Source organism: Hyla sarda, chromosome 11, assembly GCF_029499605.1.
Source record: "Hyla sarda isolate aHylSar1 chromosome 11, aHylSar1.hap1, whole genome shotgun sequence".
Taxonomy (NCBI): Eukaryota; Metazoa; Chordata; class Amphibia; order Anura; family Hylidae; genus Hyla; species Hyla sarda.
Genome location: NC_079199.1, coordinates 99367977 through 99387210, shown reverse-complemented (window position 1 = coordinate 99387210; position 19234 = coordinate 99367977). Strand labels below are relative to the sequence as shown.

The 19234-nt window shown below is 47.4% G+C and overlaps 1 protein-coding gene across 5 annotated transcripts in view; it reads right to left on the bottom strand.

Annotated features, from left to right (window-relative positions):
* The window catches only part of LOC130295100 (high affinity immunoglobulin gamma Fc receptor I-like), a 147564-nt gene that overhangs the window by 27601 nt on the left and 100729 nt on the right, over positions 1-19234 (bottom strand). The window contains exons 1-2 of one of the 5 annotated variants that reach the window (XM_056545403.1): positions 9596-9725; positions 305-396 (exon numbers count right to left, since the gene is read on the bottom strand). The exons of 2 other annotated variants lie outside the window; for them this stretch is intronic. In XM_056545403.1, coding sequence (XP_056401378.1) covers positions 305-335 — 31 coding nt within the window. In that variant the 5' untranslated portion in view covers positions 336-396; positions 9596-9725. Of the gene's footprint in view, positions 1-304; positions 397-809; positions 911-9595; positions 9726-19234 lie in introns of those variants that run through there. 2 more of the 5 variants (XM_056545404.1, XM_056545402.1) reach the window with 2 other exon arrangements.

Genomic DNA, 19234 nt, shown 5'->3' with positions numbered 1-19234 from the left:
TTTTGGTGCACTCACAATGCATTTTTTATGTAGTTTTTAAACTTAGAGCTGCCTTGTACTTCTCTCCTCAATACCTTCTATTCTAACAACTAAACCAGATCAGCACAATAGACAGTGAATTGTCCCTAGTAATGGAGTTATATGAGGAATATTCTCCCCTGTGCACAGTATAGAGGGACATATGATGGAGACTTGGGGTGGAGCCCGGGATCTTGTAGTATTGTCCGGGATTTATAGGACATTATTGATCCCCTCTTATGATTTATCATCAGAGACTGAAAGACATGAAGATCATTGTACTTACCGAGTAATAACAGCGACGTCTTCATGGACATGATGGATGGAGACGATGCTGCCGAGTCCGTGTATAAAGAGAGAAGTTGTTTCTGTCAGTTTCTATGTAAAAAAGAAGGAAGGAAGAAGATCTGTGAACTATTCTTTAAACAGATTGTAAACTTTATATAAATAGATGTGCGATTGACCACAAAATATGTTATCAGGACTGTCCGGAATTAGATGAGGCCGTGTGTGATACAACCTTTAATTGATGCAACCTATAAGTCCCTTCATATAATGTATGGTCGTATGCTGCCTAATTCTAATAAATACATAAAGGTGCACAAGTAGTGCCCTACATCAGGAAAATACTATTAACAAACATGTGCCTAAATAAGAAAGCAATACAGTGCTGCCATAAACTGTTATACACACAGCATCTGAGGCGGAGTACAGAGACTCATCGGACCTCTCACGGTGCAATTGCGGGGGTCCAATCAGTAAAGATGTCTGCCAGAGCTCCTCTTACCTACCGGCATAAAATCTGAAACGTTAAAATATCTTCATGATCCCGTACAGTATAAGTCATAAACTTACAAAAAATGAGTCCACAATTGCTGATTTTAAGTCACATTACATCCTGGAAAAACAGAATAAATAGTGATCAAAAGGTCACATAGATGCAAAAACTGTACTGATAAAAACTACAGATCACGATACATAAAATAACCCTCATACACAGAAAAATAAGAAAATTATAAGGGGCAATTTTCCCAGCATAATTGTTCTTATGCTGGGAATTTCCACACGCAGTAAACCACTGGCAGCACCATAAATGATGTTAAGCACTAAATAGTGTTCAGCAAGCAGAGCCAGGCTAATCCAGATTTGACTTGAATTTCTGGGTTAACGCGTCTAGCCGAGCTTAAAGGGGTACTCCGCCCCTATACATCTTATCCCCTATCCAAAGGATAGGGGATAAGATGTCAGTGTTACGCCGAGCGCTCCAGGTCCCTGCTCCTCCCCGGATCGCTCGCGGCGTTCCTCTCTCTGCAGCGCCCCGGTCAGACCCGCTGACCGGGAGCGCTGCACTGACTCTGCCGGCGGGGATGCGATTCGCATAGCGGGACGCGCCCACTAGCGAATCGCATCCTAAGTCACTTACCTGTCCCGGTCCCCGGCTGTCATGTTCTGGCGCGCGCGGCTCCGCTCTCTAGGGCGCGCGCGCGCCAGCTCTCTGAGATTTAAAGGGCCAGTGCACCAATGATTGGTGCCTGGCCCAATCAGCCTAATTAGCTTCCACCTGCTCCCTGGCTATATTACCTCACTTCCCCCGCACTCCCTTGCCGGATCTTGTTGCCATTGTGCCAGTGAAAGCCTTTCCTTGTGTGTTCCTAGCTTGTGTTCCTGACCTCCTGCCGTTGCCCCTGACTACGATCCTTGCTGCCTGCCCTGACCTTCTGCTACGAAAAAACTAAACGAAAATTTTTCTTGTGCACAAGTCTATAAAATAGACCTTACATACAGAGAATAGTGAGGTCACTTGTGTTACGCCGAGCGCTCCGGGTCCCTGCTCCTCCCCGGAGCGCTCGCGGCGTTCACCTTCTTGCAGTGCCCCGGTCAGACCCGCTGACCGGGAGCGCTGCATTAATGTTACCGGCGGGGATGCGACCCGCGTAGCGTGACGCGCCCGCTCGCGGCTCGCATTTCGGTCTCCTCACCCGTCCTGTTCCCCGACGGCTCAGTCCCGGCACGCACGCGGGGGCTCTCTGCGATTTAAAGGGCCAGTGCGCCACTGATTGGCGCCTGGCCCAATTAGTGCTCACACCTGTGCCCTCTCTATATAACCTCACTTCCCCTTCCCAGTATTGCTGGATCTTGTTGCCTTGTGCCAGTGAAAGCGTTTCCTTGTATGTCCCAAGCCAGTGTTCCAGACCCTCTGCCGTTGCCCCTGACTACGATCCTTGCTGCCTGCCCTGACCTTCTGCTACGTCCGACCTTGCTCTTGCCTTATCCCTTGTACCACGCCTATCTCAGCAGTCAGAGAGGTTGAGCCGTTGCCGGTGGATACGACCTGGTTGCTACCGCCGCTGCAAGACCATCCCGCTTTGCGGCGGGCTCTGGTGAAAACCAGTAGCAACTTAGAACCGGTCCACCGACACGGTCCACGCCAATCCCTCTCTGACACAGAGGATCCACCTCCAGCCTGCCGAATCCTAACAGTCAGATCGCCGGAGTCCAGCTGCTGGGGACTCTGGGGATCGCCGCTGCAGCACCCCGCCATCATTACTGCGCAGAGCGAGATCGCTCTGCACGTAATGACGGGCAATACAGGGGCCGGAGCATCGTTGCGTCACGGCTCCGCCCCTTGTGACATCACAGTCCGCCCCCGTCAATACAAGTCTATGGGAGGGGGCGTGGCGGTCATCCCGCCCCCTGCCATAGACTTGTATTAAGGGGACGGGACGTGATGTCATGAGGGGCGGGGCCATGACGTCACGCTGCTCCGGCCCCTGTATCGCCCGTCATTACGCACAGAGCGAACTCGCTCTGCACACTAATGATGGCAGGGTGCCGCAGCGGCGATCCCCGGGGTCCCCAGCAGCGGGACCGTGGCGATCTGACATCTTATCCCCTATCCTTTGGATAGGGGATAAGATGCAAGGGGCGGAGTACCCCTTTAAGAACTTTTACTGGTTTGGTTGGTGCGAACCAGTAAAAGTGTTAAAAAAAAACAAAGAGGATGGCATTTTGGTGCCCAGAGAAAGGGGGAGGAGCAAGGGGTGGTGGCATGATGTCAGGGTGACCAGCATATCACATGGTAATCCTAGGTTATCATATTATTTGCTATTTCATGTGTCAATCATAGGCCAGTAAAAGACAGCAAGGGGGTGGAAGGTTTACACAGTCATAATGGTTCACACGCTGTTCCGTACACACAGTTTGAGGATAGAGAGAGACAGGGATAGAGATAGGACATACATAGGGAAATAAAAAAAAGAGTGCGTGTGTGTGAACAGGAGCCACAATTCTCATCCAGGAGCCAGAATCCTGATCTATAACATCTGCAGTGCACAAATCCTATAGAAGCTATACAATTATCCACAGCAAAGAAGTAATCATTCCCAAGCACTGAATTAAGCAAAACTGTGCTGTGGCAGACCTGCATGATAGCAACACATACGCAAAGCGCCATAAACACAACATAGCGCCTTTACTCACATCTACAGGGATTAATCACCAAACCAGTATACCTACAGGCTGTAACATTGCAGCGGACTGAAAAGCAGGTGCAATTAAAACGCATCAGCCTTATAAAGACACTGGATGTTTCTTTTTATGGTTCAATGAAACCCTCATTATATCTCCCTAATTGTTAATAGCAGCAAAGTAAAAAGGCAGTGCATGTCACATGCATCTGCCCTGTAAACACATTAGGGGAGATTTATCAAAATCTGTCTAGAGGAAAAGTAGCTGAGAAGCCCAGAGCAACCAATAGGATAGTTTATTTCATTTTTCAGAGGCATTTAAAAAAAAATGAAAGAAGCGATCTGATTGGTTGCTATGGGCAAATCTCCCCCATTTTTGTGAATATTATTGGTTTCATCAAACCCCTGTTACATCTTCCTAGTTGTGGGTTATCTGGAAAAGTAAAAAGGGTGTGCCTTTGACACAGATTTGCCCTGTGAACACATCTTTTGTGAACTTTATTGGTTTCATCAAACACCTGTTACATCTTCCTAGTTGTGGATTTGCAGCAAAGTAAAAGTACATGCAATTTGACACAGATATTATTGGGTTCATCAAACACGCATCATGGTGGCTATGCTGGGAGGAAGCAAAGAGCCCAATAAGTTCATGCTGTTTTGGCACAGGATCGATCTCTTTATCAGGCCTTCAGTCTAATGAAACCACTAGTACAGTGCCAAAATGTATAGCTAAGAAAACAAAATCAGAACCCTGAATGCATTAAAACATTACTGCATGCTTCACTCCCTCGCTTGGCACTTTCAACTGTTTAACTGGCTTGGTCCATTTAAGTGCAGGAATAGGGGTCCAGAAACTCTGTCCTAGGCATCTTATCCCCTATCGCTGGGAAACTCTGCTATCTCCTGCTTGCCACCCCTTCATTCTGAACTTTTTGTTCCAAATGCTGGGTTGGGAGCCATGGTCAGGACGTCATGCCACTTCCCCTTCATGATGTCAAGGCCTCACAACTCTGCAGGACATCGGGGACAGAATCTTTTTCTATACACTGTTTTCTACATACTATATATGTAATTTTGTAGCATACAATATGACATTACATGCCCTGTACTGCTATCTACCTGTGCCAGGGTGAGTTACTTCTTTTGACACCAGGTGATGGTGACTAAATTTTAGTTTTTCTGGTGTGTACTGTAAAGGACGTTAAGGAGATATCCACCAGAACTATTTTATTATTTCATTGTGCCCAGGCTGCAAAAAATAAAATAACAAACAGTAACTCACCTTCCGTCTTTCCCCAGATGTGCCGATATAAGTCTTCTGGGCCCGGTCCTCTTCTGCATCTTGGAGCCTGACATGTCACACAGCAATCAGCAGGGCCCAGGCTCCTTACATAACACTGCACTCGGCTTATCACCAGCCTAGACGGGACATCGCTGCGGCTGGCGATAAGCTGATCGCAGTGTGACACTTCAGGCTTGAAGATGGGGGACATGACCGAGCCCAGAAGACCAATAATCCAGATTAGGGGAGCTGGAATGATAAAAAATTCTGGTGGATATCTCCTTTAAAGGAGTACTCAGGTGGGAAATTTTTTTTTTTAAATCAACTGGTGCCAGAAAATTAAACAAATTTGTACATTGCTTCCATATAAAAAAATCTTAATTCCTCCAGTACTGATCAGCTGCTGTATGCTCCACAGTAGTTACAGTAGTTTGTTTTGAATCTCTTTCTCTGTCTGGCCACAGTGCTCTCTGCTAACACCGCTGTCCATGTCAGGAACTGTCCAGAGCAGGAGAGGTTTGCTATGGGGATTTGCTCCTGATCTGGACAGTTCCTGACATGGACAGAGGTGTCAGCAGAGAGCACTGTGGTCAGACTGAAAAGAACTACACAACTTCCTAGAGTAGCTGATAATTACTGGAAGGATTAAGATTTTTTAAATAAAAGTCATTTACAAATCTGTTTAACTTTCTTGCATCAATTGATTTAAAATGAAAATAATTTTCCCCCAGAGTACCCCTTTAAAGAAGATCCTTCTACATAGAAAGTGATTTGTAGCTTGTTCACCTGGATCGTGAATAAAGTACACTTCTGCAGCAGTGGTGAGTGCCCCGATCGTTCTTTCTTATAAATGTGATTTATGGGCATATCTAGTCGGCTTGATCAGCAGAGCACCCTAGGCTGTTTAATCTAGGATTGGGAGTCTATGTGTGTAGCATCCGGTCCTCAGTAGCCATACTATACGCAGTGCCGGGTGTACTCTGTTGTGGACGTAGCATGTGAAATTGATTATCAATCAGTGTTGTTTCCTGAGTGGACAGTGTGATTTCACAGAAGTGTCATGAACTTGGAGTTACATTGTGTTGCTTAAAGGGGTACTCCGTCGCTTAGACATCTTATCCCCTAAAATCAGTCCCCAGAGCGTGTTCGCTCCAGGATTGATTACTGCCGATCACGGGGCCGGAGCGTTGGGACGTCAAGGCTCGCCCCGTGTGATGTCAGGCTCCGCCCCCTCAATGCAAGCCTATCGGAGGGGGCGTGACAGCTTTCACGCCCCCTCCCATAGGCTTGCATTGAGGGGGCGGAGCGTGACGTCACCCGGGGCAGAGCGTTGACGTCACAACGCTCCAGCCAAGTGATCGGCAGTAATCAGACCCGGAGCAAACACGCTCCGGGGACTGATTTTAACGGGGTGCGGCGTGCAAGATTACCGGGGTCCCCAGCGGCGGGAACCCCCGCGATCAAGCATTCATCTTCCATCCTTTGGATAGGGGCTAAGATGTCTAAGCGCCAGAGTACCCCTTTAATTGTTCCCTTTCTATTTTTGAGCAGTGTACTTTATCTGTATTAATTGTTTACTTTTCTTTAATCTTAATTGTTTCTTATTTTGGGTTGTCATTTCTGGAGGTTCAGAAACCTCAAAGAATACCTGTCATCAAACTAAACTTTTAATATATTGTTCCTCATGTAATTATAAGACACTTTGCTATTTATTTGCTGTTAAAATTCTAAACCTTTATATGTTTTTCATGTGATTGAATAAATGGCCACTAGGTGTCTCTGCTCTGTTTTCTGCCACAAGTCAAACAGTTAGTTTGGTCTCCTCTTGGCCTGGCAGGAGACCAAACTCAGGAAGTGCATGCGGGGCATGGCGAGGCACATCTCTCGTAGGCTTGGCATGGCGCCGGCTGGGGAACCCCTACTTTCTCTTGCCAGGAGCTCACACATTGTGAGCAAGGGGAAAGATATAAAGCTTGGAAAACATTTTTAATGCGGGAGGGGTTTTTGGAGTAGTTAGGGAATATAATCTGAGTTAGTTTAGAAAATATGGTTTGATGACAGGTTCTCTTAAATTAGTTTTCCATTGGGCTTTTAGTCTCAAGATATGAGTTTAACTTAAAGGGGTACTCCGCCCCTAGACATATTATCCCCTATCCAGAGAATATTGGATACGATGTCTGATCATGGGACCCCCTGTGATCTCCATGCTGCACCCGGTGTTCGTTTTAAAACATCAGGTGCAGTGCCGGAAGCTCATGATGTCACAGCTAGGGACGCCATGAGGAGGCGTGGCCGGGACATCACTGCCAGTCATCTGACATGAGGTGAAGTTTGCTCCGTGCAACATATGACTGGAGTACTACAGCAGAGATCATGGGGGGTCCCAGCGGTGGGACCCCCGTGATCAGACATCTTTTCCCCTATCCTTTGGATAGGGGATAAGATGTCTAGGGGCAGAGTACCCCTTTAAGAGACAACTGTACAGATTAAAACATAGTATTGCTTAGTAGTTCCTTTTTCTCTAGCAGATAAGTGGAGTAACGTTGATAACTTTATTGGATGAATGAGAAGATATAGATTACAGGCTTTCAAAATACATGTGAAGAGCAATGAATACAATTCCAGCTGGTATAGTTAGAAATGGGAAACAGATATGATGCCCCCGGTGTAGGACAGTTCTGTGATCAGAGGTGGTAGATACATTCCATCTCTCTTGAGTAATTATACAGCATTTATATTTACAAATAGGAAACAAAACAGATAAGATCATCCCAGCACTTTCTTCATTCAGTGGTGTATTATGGGATGTATACAGCAGTCACCCCCTGGAGGTGTCAGAGGGGATCACACTCTGCTTATCCACCAAGTGGTCATGTGTCTCTGTCCTCTCATTGTAGATGTTATATCTGTGTATTAGGATTAGGACAGTTGTCTGGCAGTGGCTCCAGGTATATAGCTGTCATATATCACTGTATATGGATGGACGATGTTGTTGGATCTCGTCCCCCATTGTCCAGTATGTTGTAGAGGTGTCGGCTGCTTCCATAGACTTCATCCATTTTATATGATAGAAGACAAATAGCGCAGCCGATATTAATACACATCCAGATAATGTCAGGCGGATTATATTCTGATGGGTGTACCCGATATGGTCTGTGAGGACTGGAAACAAAGTTATTTGGAATAAGAAAATCAGAACATTTCTAGTATTAGAGCTTGTAAGGAACTATAGAAATACAGAACTGGACGATTTTATACAGAAGATCATTGTCTGGACTGATTGAGATCTTCAACACTATGACATTTTATTTCTTCTTTTTGAACCTAGTAAATTCTAGATTGTATGGTATGTATCCTCTTAAAGGGGTACTCCACCCCTAACTCCATGATCTCCGGCTCGGTGCCCCAGTGATCGGCTGCACAAAGCAAACTCAGATCCGTGCCGGATTACGAGCATTCACAGCTGTCACGCCACCCTCTATAGACATTAAAGGGGTTCTTCAGTGCTTAGACATCTTATCCCCTAAAGGATAGGGGATGAGATGCCTGATCGCGGGAGTCCCGCCGCTGGGGACCCCCATGATCTTGCACGCGGCACCCCGTTTATAATCAGTCCCTGGAGCGTGTTCGCTCCGGGTCTGATTACCGGCGACCACAGGGCCGACGGCGTGTGACGTCACGCCTCCGCCCCAGCGGCGGGACTCCCGCAATCAGGCATCTTATCCCCTATCCTTTGGATAGGGGATAAGATGTCTAAGCACCAGAGTACTCCTTTAATGGAGGGGAATGTAATGACCATGGCTGCCCGAAGCCCAGCACAGCCGGCGTTCAGAACATAACTGTTTAGAACACCGAGCTGCCAGGCTTAGGATTGCGGGAATCCTATGGATAAGGGATAAGATGTCTTGGGAAGAATGACCCCTTTAACCCTTTAATGACACATGAATTACATGTACAGTAGTTGACCATCACTGTTAATGACTAACATCAGAGATCACACTGATGTCTGTCATTTAACCATTTAAATGCTACATTAAATAGCACTTCTGACATTTAAATGGCAAAAGGACTGTAAGTGTTGGGTGACGGATTAGCACCCTGCAAGCAATTGTAAGGTGCCAATCAGTTAATATGGTGGGCGAAAGCCTTAGGTAGGCTTCCATGACTGGCAATATCGGCTCCGGTAATACAGCCTGCTGGTTTAACTGATTAAAGGGGTACTTCGCTGCTCAGCATTTGGAACAAACTGTTTCGAACACTGGAGCCGGCGTGTCGGGAGCTCGTGATGTCCCTCCCATAGACTTGCATTGAGGGGGAGGGGGGTGATGTCATGAGGGGCGGGGCTATGATGTCACGAGCTCCCGGCGCCGGCTCCAGCATTCGGAACAGATTGTTCCAAACGCTGAGCAGTGGAGTACACCTTCAATGCTCTGCAATAGCATAGCCTTGATTAGTATTAGCAATTCAATGTTTGTTTACAATTGTCCATTTTACCCCTCATATGTATATTTGTCATTACAAAGAACAATTAGTCCTGCCTAAAACAAGGTTATGTAATTGGAAAATTAAAGGGAGTTTAAGGAAAAAATAAAAATGTCCAAATAAACATTTGCTGTGTTATAATGGGGTTAAAGGGGTTTTCCAATAACACTTATCTCTTACAGACTAGGACCCCACCTGAAATCCTGAAAATAAAGTCTGGTTGGAGTGGAGAGACTAAAGACCCCATTCTTCAGAACGCTGGGGATCCCAGGAGTCAGACCCCACGGTGATAAGACACTTATCCCCCATCCTACTTGGATTTACATTGTTACAGGACAATTCTCACCTTGTATGTGAAGTCTCTGACTCTCCTTCTTTACACCGCTGGTTGATGTTCGGATCTCACATGTATAGTTCCCAGAATTCTCCTTCTGAATGAACAGAACCTGATATTTATTAGAAGAGGTGAATCCCTGGACTGTTCTCCCATCTCTGTAGAAGGCATACTGCAGATCTGTGTTCTGTCTATAGTCACTAAGATTTGTGTCACAGCTTAGGGTCATGTTATCTCCATCAATGACCAACTCTGGAGATACTGTCAGTACTGGGGGAGAGAAGAGATCTACAAAAGAGAAGATCCAAAATAAGCTGATGAAAGGAAAAAGTGTGTTTTGCTATATTTTATCAGAGCTGCCGTCTAAGGGAGCAGTGCTTACATGATGTATTGTTAAAGGGATAATAAGGTGGATTTAAAAAAAATTAAAATTAACTGGTGCCAAAAAGTTACACCGATTTGTAAATTGCTTCTATATAATCCTTCCAGTACTTATCAGCTGCTGTATGCTCCAGAGGAAGTTGTGTAGTTCTTTCCAGTCTGACCACAGTGCTCTCTGCTGACACCTCTGTCCATGTCAGGAACTGTCCAGAGTAAGAGCAAATACCTACAGCAAACCTCTCCTGCTCTGGACAGTTCGTGACATGGACAGAGGGGGCAGCAGGGAGCACTTTCGTCAGACTGGAAAGAACTACAAAACTTCCTCAGCAGCATACAGCAGCTGATAAGTGCTGGAAGGATTAAGATTTTTATATAGAAGTAATTTACAAATGTATTTTCCTCCAGAGTTCCCCTTTAAGAGCTCTTAACTGCAGGAGCCCAACATTTTTTCTTGTATATAGAGGCGTCGGTGCACCATGAGGAAATTATCCTGTTCCTGGTGCCAAAAGTTTATGGCGGCCACTGGGTGTTAGTAGAACATACCTCTGTGACGCCAGGACACCATTCATCTGAACCATGGTCCAAAGGTGGGAAGCAGTCTTCCTGGGCCAGACACGATGAGTCAATAAACATACTGACGTAAGGTTGCGGTTATCTGCTTTTACTGAGCTTGTGAAGTTGGTATAACACAAGCATCTGGCCTTAGTGTGAGAGTGCAGCGTACCCCTTGCGAGCCTTGTTGCTGTTCTGAGACTTGTGGTGCTTTTCACCAGACAGAATTGTACAATTTGAGGTTCTGGTAGCAATGGGTCCTTCCAAGGCACTGTAACTGATTCTGCAGCTACATATAGTTCTCCCACGATGGCACTTGTAGGATGACCAGGAGTAGACTGAAGTAGGCCTCTGCTTAGGTCAGAACACACAGCTCACCTGAGTTTGGCTGTTGCTCAGGAGCACACACTAGGTGAACGAGCCTGAACTAGACTCTAGAGTGAACTAACTCCTCCCCTGTATCTCACTATACAGCAGGAGCTTTTGGGGTCTCATTGGTTCACATGGTCACATGGGGTTTGCTGCTCACAATTTTTAAGGTACAGTAACATATTAATGTAGATACATGGAACAGTAGCAAAAATATATTTAAAGAAAAATATATTATTTTATATTACACTGTACACATAATTTATTTTGAAAAGGAACTCCAATGGGCCCAATACTTTATAATGCCAGGCTGCCCGAGTCATTCCTCAACCACGGGACGGCCACTTGTGCTGGGACACCACAAACTCTCCTTCTGAAACACAGATGCCCTTGGCGCCCAGTCCCGGCGGTTTAGGGGTGGTGAAGGGTAGTCCTGAGGTAGGAGAAAGTGCAAGTTAAAGTCTCTTCCTCATGTTAGTACAGTTGGTGCCTTTGTGGAAAACAAAATGCTTTTGATTATTGTGCCAATGAGGTATTTGTGGTAATTGTGATAGGGTTTATGTGCTTTGTAACTGCGTTTAGACTGACAAAGGCACAAGACAAACATATAACAAGACTTTGCAGTACACCATGGGCTGCAGCAGTACAACTTGAAGGGAACTCCTAAAGGTGGGCTGGTGCTGCCGTAGGCTATCATTTCACAACCGCTCCGGTGCCATAGGGCCCATTGGATTCTAGCACTTCTCCCCACAACAAGAATCCGAGTCCTCCTCTGTGACCACACCCTTGGACACACAAAGACAACATAGAGACACCTCCATCTACACCAATTTTAACTACCAAGGTGCCACCTTGAATTTCGGGGTCCTCTTGTGCTTCAGGAGACACTTAAAACGTACACCATGAAACATGAAGAGAAGTCATCAAGTTTATGCAAATTTCTCCACTAGACAATCCTAACTAAGAAAATAATTTGGAATGGCACACATAGCATTTGTGGCTACCAACCAGGAAGGCATAAGGATATGTAGTAAAGTTTAAGTCAGGCACAAAGCATTTTGGTTACTTCTTGGCCGAAGGCCAGGCACAGTTCTTAAATGTTGCAAGAACTTAAACTTAACATGTTGCAGTCCTGGGGCATTGATACCAAATGTCCTGCACAGGCTTGTATGGGGTATAGGTATCAGTCTTGGGGCATTGATGCCGAATGTCCTACACAGGCTGGTAATAAACAAAAGCAGGAACTGAAGGTGTAGGCTTTATCGCCAAAAGGATAGTAAACAAAAACAAATGTAGAAAATAAGGCACATGAAGGGGTGAGTATTATTGTGTCTCACCTTCCTTCGCCATAGCAGGATCTTCTTTAGTAAGGTGGAGGTTGGGGTTCCCACTCGGGTGGACCTCTCTCATCCTTCTCTCTGTTCATCAGGTGGCGTGGTGGACTAGGAGCCTTTGGCGGAGTCACGATGCTCTGGATCCAGGAGATCCTTGACAATTTTGAGCCAGAAATGTGGGGGCTCACGGTGACCACCACCTGAATTGTTGCGGCTTCTGCTGCTGGGGCTGCAAATGAAACAGTTGGCGCCCGCTCTTCCGGCCAAACCTTCAGGCAAGGGGCCGTGGCGCGCTAGTCGGAGAACTTAACTTCTACCTTGGCATGGTGGTAGGCAGGGAAATCAGGAACTTTTGCAGGGCCTGGATGATGTGATGGGTGTTAGTAGAACATACCTCAACCACTTTGTGATGCCAGGGCACCGTTTATCTGAACCACAGTCCTGGGCCAGAAATGATGAGTCAATAAAAATACTGACGTAAGGTTACGGTTAACTGCTTTTACTGAGCTTGTGAAGTTGGTATAACACAAACAGCTGGCCTTAGTGTGAGAGTACAGCGTAACCCTTGCGAGCCTTGGTGCTTTTCACCGGACGGAATTGTAGAATTTGAGGTTCTGGTAGCTAGGGTCCTTCCAAGGCACTGTAACTGATTCTGCAGTTACGTATAGTTCTCTTGTAGAAAGTCCAAATGGGAAGGACCAGCACTGTACAAACCGAGCTTGTAGCTCACAGATGGGTGCTCTGCTCCTCTGGTCCTGACTCCAAGCCATGCATCCAAGGAAAACCAAAGAAGAAGAAGCCACACTCCAGTATAAGTAGTAAATAAGTCTTTATTCACCCATCAAGGGGTAAGGTGCGACATTTCACAATGAGGCCTTTCTCAAGCCCACTTTTACTACTTTGGTTTTCCTAGTTCTCTTGTAGGATGACTTGTAGGATGACCAGGAGTAGACTGAAGTAGGCCTCTGCTTAGGACACATGACTCAGCTCACCTGAGTTAAGCTGTTGCTCCGGAGCACACAATAGGTGAACGAGCCTGAACTAGACTATAGAGGGAAGTAACTCCTCCCCTGTACCTCACTATACAGCAGGAGCTTTTGGGGTCTCCTTGGCTCACATAGTCACATGGGGTTTGCTGCTCACAATTTTAAAAGGCACAGTAACATAGTGATGTAGATACATGGAACAGTAGCAAAAATTAATTTAAAGAAAAATATTTTATTTTATATTACACATAATATATTTTATAAAGGAACTCCAGTGGGCCCAACGCTTTATAATGCCAGGCTGCCCGAGTCAGTCCTTAAAGGAGTAGTCCAGTGGTGACTCAGTGGTGAGCAACTTATCCCCTATCCTAAGGATAGGGGATAAGTTGCAGATCGCGGGGGGTCCGACCGCTGGGGCCCGCTGCGATCTCCTGTAAGGAGCCCCGACAGCCCGCAGGAAGGGGCCGTGTCGACCTCCGCACTAGGCAGCGGCCGACACGCCCCCTCAATACAACTCTATGGCAGAGCCGAAGCGCTGCCTTCGGCAATCTCCGGCTCTGCCATTGAGATGTATTGAGGGGGCGTGTCGGCCGCCGCCTCGTGCAGGGGTCGACACCCGCTATCTCGGCGGAGAGCCGGGGCCCCGTACAGAGAGATCGCAGGGGGCCCCAGCGGTCAGACCCCCCGCGATCTCAAACTTATCCCCTATCCTTAGGATAGGGGATAAGTTTTTCACCACTGGACTACCCCTTTAACCACGGGACAGCCACGTGTGCTGGGACACCACAAGAGCACACTGTGAATTTTATAATCCCCATTCACATTCATTGCATTCGGTTTGTGAAATCTCCGATCACTCAGTAATATCTTCAGATGACTCCTCAAGGACACAATGTGGCTCCATCATCTATCTATATATATAAAACTCAACGTGTGAGTGTGTGTATGTATATATGTGTGTATGTTCCAGCATCACGTCCAAATGGCTAAAGATATTAACTTGAAACTTGGCACACATGTTACTTATATGTCAAGAACAAACATAGGATAGGTGATTTAACCCTTACTCACCCCGATTTGCAAGGGGTGGGGTTTATGTTTAAAGTCCCATACAAGTCAATGGGAAATACATGTTACTGCATAACTTCCAAATGGCTTGAGATATTTCGATAATACTTGGTCACATGTTACTGATATGGAGTCATATTTGGCTTTTTGAGAGCAAATTTTGCTTGGGGGGGCATGTTACATTTAGGAAGCCCCTATGGTGCCAGAATAGCAAAAAAAAAACACATGGCATACCATTTTGGAAACTAGATGTCACGCCGAGCGCTCCGGGTCCCGCTGCTTCCCCGGAGTGCTCGCGGCGTGCTTCTGTATGCAGCGCTCCGGTCAGCACCGCTGACCGCGAGCGCTGCTCCCGTGTTCCCGGTGGGGACGCGATCCGAGGTGTGGGACGTGCCCGCTCTCGGATCGCGTCCCGTGTCTCTCACCTGCCCCGTCCTCCTGCTGAGTCCCGGGGTCTCTAGGGCGCGCGCGCGCTGTGTCTCTCAGATTTAAAGGGCCAGTGCACCATTAATTGGTGCCTGGCCCAATTAGTTCCTAAACACTCCCTACACTTTATAAGACCACTTCCCCTTCCTGTCCCTGCCGGATCTTGTTGCCTTGTGCCCTGAGAAAGCGTTTCTGTGTGTTTCATTGCCTGTGTATCCAGACCCTTGCTGTTGCCCCTGACTACGAACCATTGCTGCCTGCCCAGACCTTCTGCTACGTCCGACCTTGCCATGTCCCTGTGTACCGCGCCTGTCTCAGCTGTCAGTGAGGTTGAGTCGCTATCGGGTGGAACGACCTGGGGGTTACCTGCCGCTGCAAGTCCATCCCGCTTTGCGGCGGGCTCCGTTCCCCTGGTACGGCCCACGCCATCACCTCACTGACACAGAGGATCCACCACCTGTGTCCTCTCCGCATACCAGTCCGGATCCTGACACTAGACCCCTTGAGGAACGTAACAAGGAATTAAGTGAGCCTTAATACCCCACAGGGGTTTCACGACTTTTGCATATGTAAAAAATGTTTTAATTTTTTTTCACTAAAATGTGTGTTTCCCCCCCAAATTTCAAATTTTTGCAAGGGTTAATAGCAGAAAATACCCCACAAAATGTGTAACCCCATATCTTCTGAGTATGGAGGTACCCCATAAGTTGACCTGAAGTGCACTACTAGATCCGGCCATGGATCCCGCTGAGGTCCCGCTGCCCAGTGTCGCTGACCTAACCTCCGTGGTCGCCCAGCAGTCACAGCAGATCGTGCTACAAGGACAGCAGTTGTCTCAGTTGTCCGCTATGCTGCAACAGCTTCTGCCGCAACAGCAGCAACCATCTCCTCCGCCAGCTCCTGCATCTCCTCCGCAGCGAGTGGCTGCTCCCAGATTCCGCCTGTCTCTACCTGACAAGTTTGATGGGGACTCTAAACAATGCCGTGGATTCCTGTCCCTGTGTTCCCTACACCTGGAGATGATGTCGGACCAATTTCCTACTGAACGGTCTAAGGTGGCGTTCGTGGTCAGCCTCCTGTCTGGAAAGGCCTTGTCATGGGCCACACCGCTTTGGGACCGCAACGATTCTGCCACAGCTACAATCCAGTCCTTCTTCTCAGAAGTACGTAGTGTCTTTGAGGAGCCAGCCCGGGCTTCCTCAGCCGAGACTGCTTTGCTGAATCTTGTCCAAGGGAGTTCTTCTGTGGGCGAATACGCCATCCAGTTCCGCACCCTCGCCTCTGAGCTATCCTGGAATAATGAGGCCCTCTGCGCGACCTTCAAGAAAGGCTTATCCAGTCACATCAAAGATGTCCTGGCTGCACAAGAAATTCCTGCTAACTTATCTGAACTCATCCATTTGGCCACCAGCATCGACATGCGTTTCATGGAAAGACGCAAAGAGCTTCGTCAGGAAAAGGATCTTGTTCACACCAGGTGGTTTTCCTCCCAGGCTCCTCTCTTCCAACATCCTTTGCAATCTGTTCCTGTGCCTCCTGCCGAGGAGGCTATGCAAGTGGATCGGTCTCGCCTGACCCAACAAGAGAAGACTCGCCGTAGGAATGAAAACCTGTGTCTATACTGTGCAAGCACCGAACATTTCCTAAAAGACTGTCCTATTCGCCCTCCGCGTCTGAGAAACGCACCCATTCACCTAGTCAACGTAGGAGAGTCGTTGCTAGGAGTGAATTCTACCTCTCCACGATTGACTTTACCTGTGCGGATTGCTATACCCGCTAATGCTACTTCCTTCTCCGTTGTGGCCTTCTTGGACTCAGGTTCAGCAGGAAGTTTCATTGAAGCCTCCCTAGTAAACAGATTCAACATTCCAGTTACCCGTCTCGTCAAGCCTCTCTTCATTTCATCTGTCAATGGTGAGAGACTGGTCTGCACCGTGCGTTACCGCACTCAACCGCTTCTCATGACTGTTGGAGTTCACCATCGTGAACATATAGAATTTTTTGTGCTTCCCAACTGCACTTCTGAAATTCTTCTGGGCTTGCCCTGGCTCCAACGTCATTCGCCTAGCCTCGACTGGGTCACCGGGGACATTAAGAGCTGGGGATCTTCTTGCCACAAGCGATGTCTTCACCCAGTTTCTTCCTGCCAAGTCTCCATGGCTACTCCATTGCCAGGTCTTCCAAAGGCCTATCAGGACTTTTCGAACATTTTCTGTAAAAAGCAGGCAGAGGTCGTAACACCACATAGACCCTATGACTGTCCTATCGACCTGCTCCCTGGTACCACACCGCCCCGTGGTAGGATTTACCCACTATCTGCCCCGGAAACCCAAGCTATGTAGGAGCATATACAAGAAAACCTCAAAAGAGGTTTCATCCGAAAATCATCTTCCCCAGCTGGAGCTTGATTTTTCTTTGTCGCAAAAAAATATGGATCTCTCCGCCCTTGTATTGATTACCGCGGCCTCAATAAAATTACCGTACAAAATCACTACCCTTTGCCCCTCATCTCCGAACTCTTCGACCGACTGCGAGGTGCCAAGATTTTCCCCAAACTAGATCTAAGGGGCGCTTATAATCTCATCCGTATTCGTGCAGGTGATGAATGGAAGACTGCCTTCAATACCAGAGATGGTCACTTTGAATACCTAGTAATGCCATTTGGTCTATGCAACACCCCAGCAGTCTTTCAGGACTTTGTAAATGACATTTTTCAGGATATGCTGTACTCTTTTGTGGTAGTCTATCTTGACGACATCCTCATTTTTTCCTCCAACCTAGAGGAACATTGCCTTCATGTTCGTCAAGTGCTCCAGCGACTACGCCAAAATCAACTTTACGCCAAAATCGAAAAGTGTCTATTCGAACGCAGCAATCTTCCCTTCTTGGGTTGCATTGTGTCCGGACAAGGTCTTCAAATGGACCCTGATAAACTTTCTGCGGTAATGGATTGGCCTCGTCCCACTGGCCTGCGAGCAATCCAAAAATTTCTCGGATTAGCAAATTACTACCGTCAATTCATTCCCCACTTCTCCCCCATCGTTGCTCCTATTGAAGCACTGACTTAGAAAAATGCTAATCCGAAATCCTGGCCTCCACAGGCGGAGGAAGCCTTTAACCACCTCAAAGCCGCCTTCTCCTCCGCCCCAGTCTTGTCCAGACCTGATCCTCTGAAGCCCTTCTTCCTCGAGGTTGACGCCTCCTCTGTTGGAGCCGGAGCTGTTCTCCTACAAAAATCCGCCAAAGGAAAAAATTTCACTTGCAGATTTTTCTCCAAAACCTTTTCACCTCCAGAAAAAAATTATTCCATAGGAGACTGTGAACTGTTGGCGATTTAGTTGGCCCTTGAGGAGTGGAGACATCTTTTGGAAGGATGCCTTCACCCCATCACCATTTATACTGATCACAAAAACTTGTCTTATGTCCAATCCGCCCAGCGGCTAAATCCTCGCCAGGCTAGGTGGTTGTTGTTTTTTGCCCGTATCAACTTTCAGATCCATTTTCGTCCTGCAGACAAGAATGTCAGAGCTGATGCTCTATCTCGTACCACCGACGCCTCTGAAGCCGAGACCCTTCCTCAGCACATCATTCCCCCTGAGTGCCTGATCTCTTCTGCTCCTGCTTCTCTGGTACCTGTCCCTCCAGGAAAGACTTATGTTCCTCCCCGTCTTCGCCTCCGGGTCCTCAAATGGGGCCATTCCTCCCTTCTGGCTGGTCACGCTGGAATAAAAGACTTTACAGTTGATTGCCAGACACTATTGGTGGTCCTCCTTGGAAAAGGATGTGAGCCTGTACAGTATGTGCACGTGACAAGACCCCTCGTCAGAAACCTTCAGATCTTCTCCATCCGCTGCCGGTGCCTGAACAGTCTTGGTCCCACATAGCCATGGACTTCATCGCTGATCTTCCTGTATCCCATGGCAACACTGTCATCTGGGTGGTCGTTGATCGTTTTTCCAAAATGGCTCACTTTACTCCGCTTCCAGGTCTTCCCTCTGCGCCACAGTTGGTGAAGCAACTTTTTCTGCAGATCTTTCATCTTCACGGGCTTCCCACGCATATCGTCTCGGATAGAGGCGTTCAATTTGTATCTAAATTTTGGAGAGCTCTCTGTAATCAATTAAAGATCGAATTACATTTTTCGTCCTCCTACCACCCACAGTCCAATGGACGAGTGGAGAGAGTGAACCAGATCCTTGGTGACTACCTGCGACATTTTGTCACCTCCCGCCAAGATGATTGGGTCGACCTGTTACCCTGGGCTGAATTCTCGTACAATTTCAAAAACTCCGCCAAGTCTCTGTTCTTTGTGGTGTACGGCCGTCACCAACTTCCCGCCCTCCCCATCCCCACTTCATCTGGAGTTCCTGCCATAGATGAATTGACCCGGGACTTCTCCACTATCTGGAAGGAGACTCAAAAGTCGCTCTCACCGGCCTCTTCTCGCATGAAGAGACATGCAAATAAGAAGAGAAGAACTCCTCCTGTCTTTGCCCCTGGTGACAAAGTGTGGCTCTCTGCCAAATATATTCGGT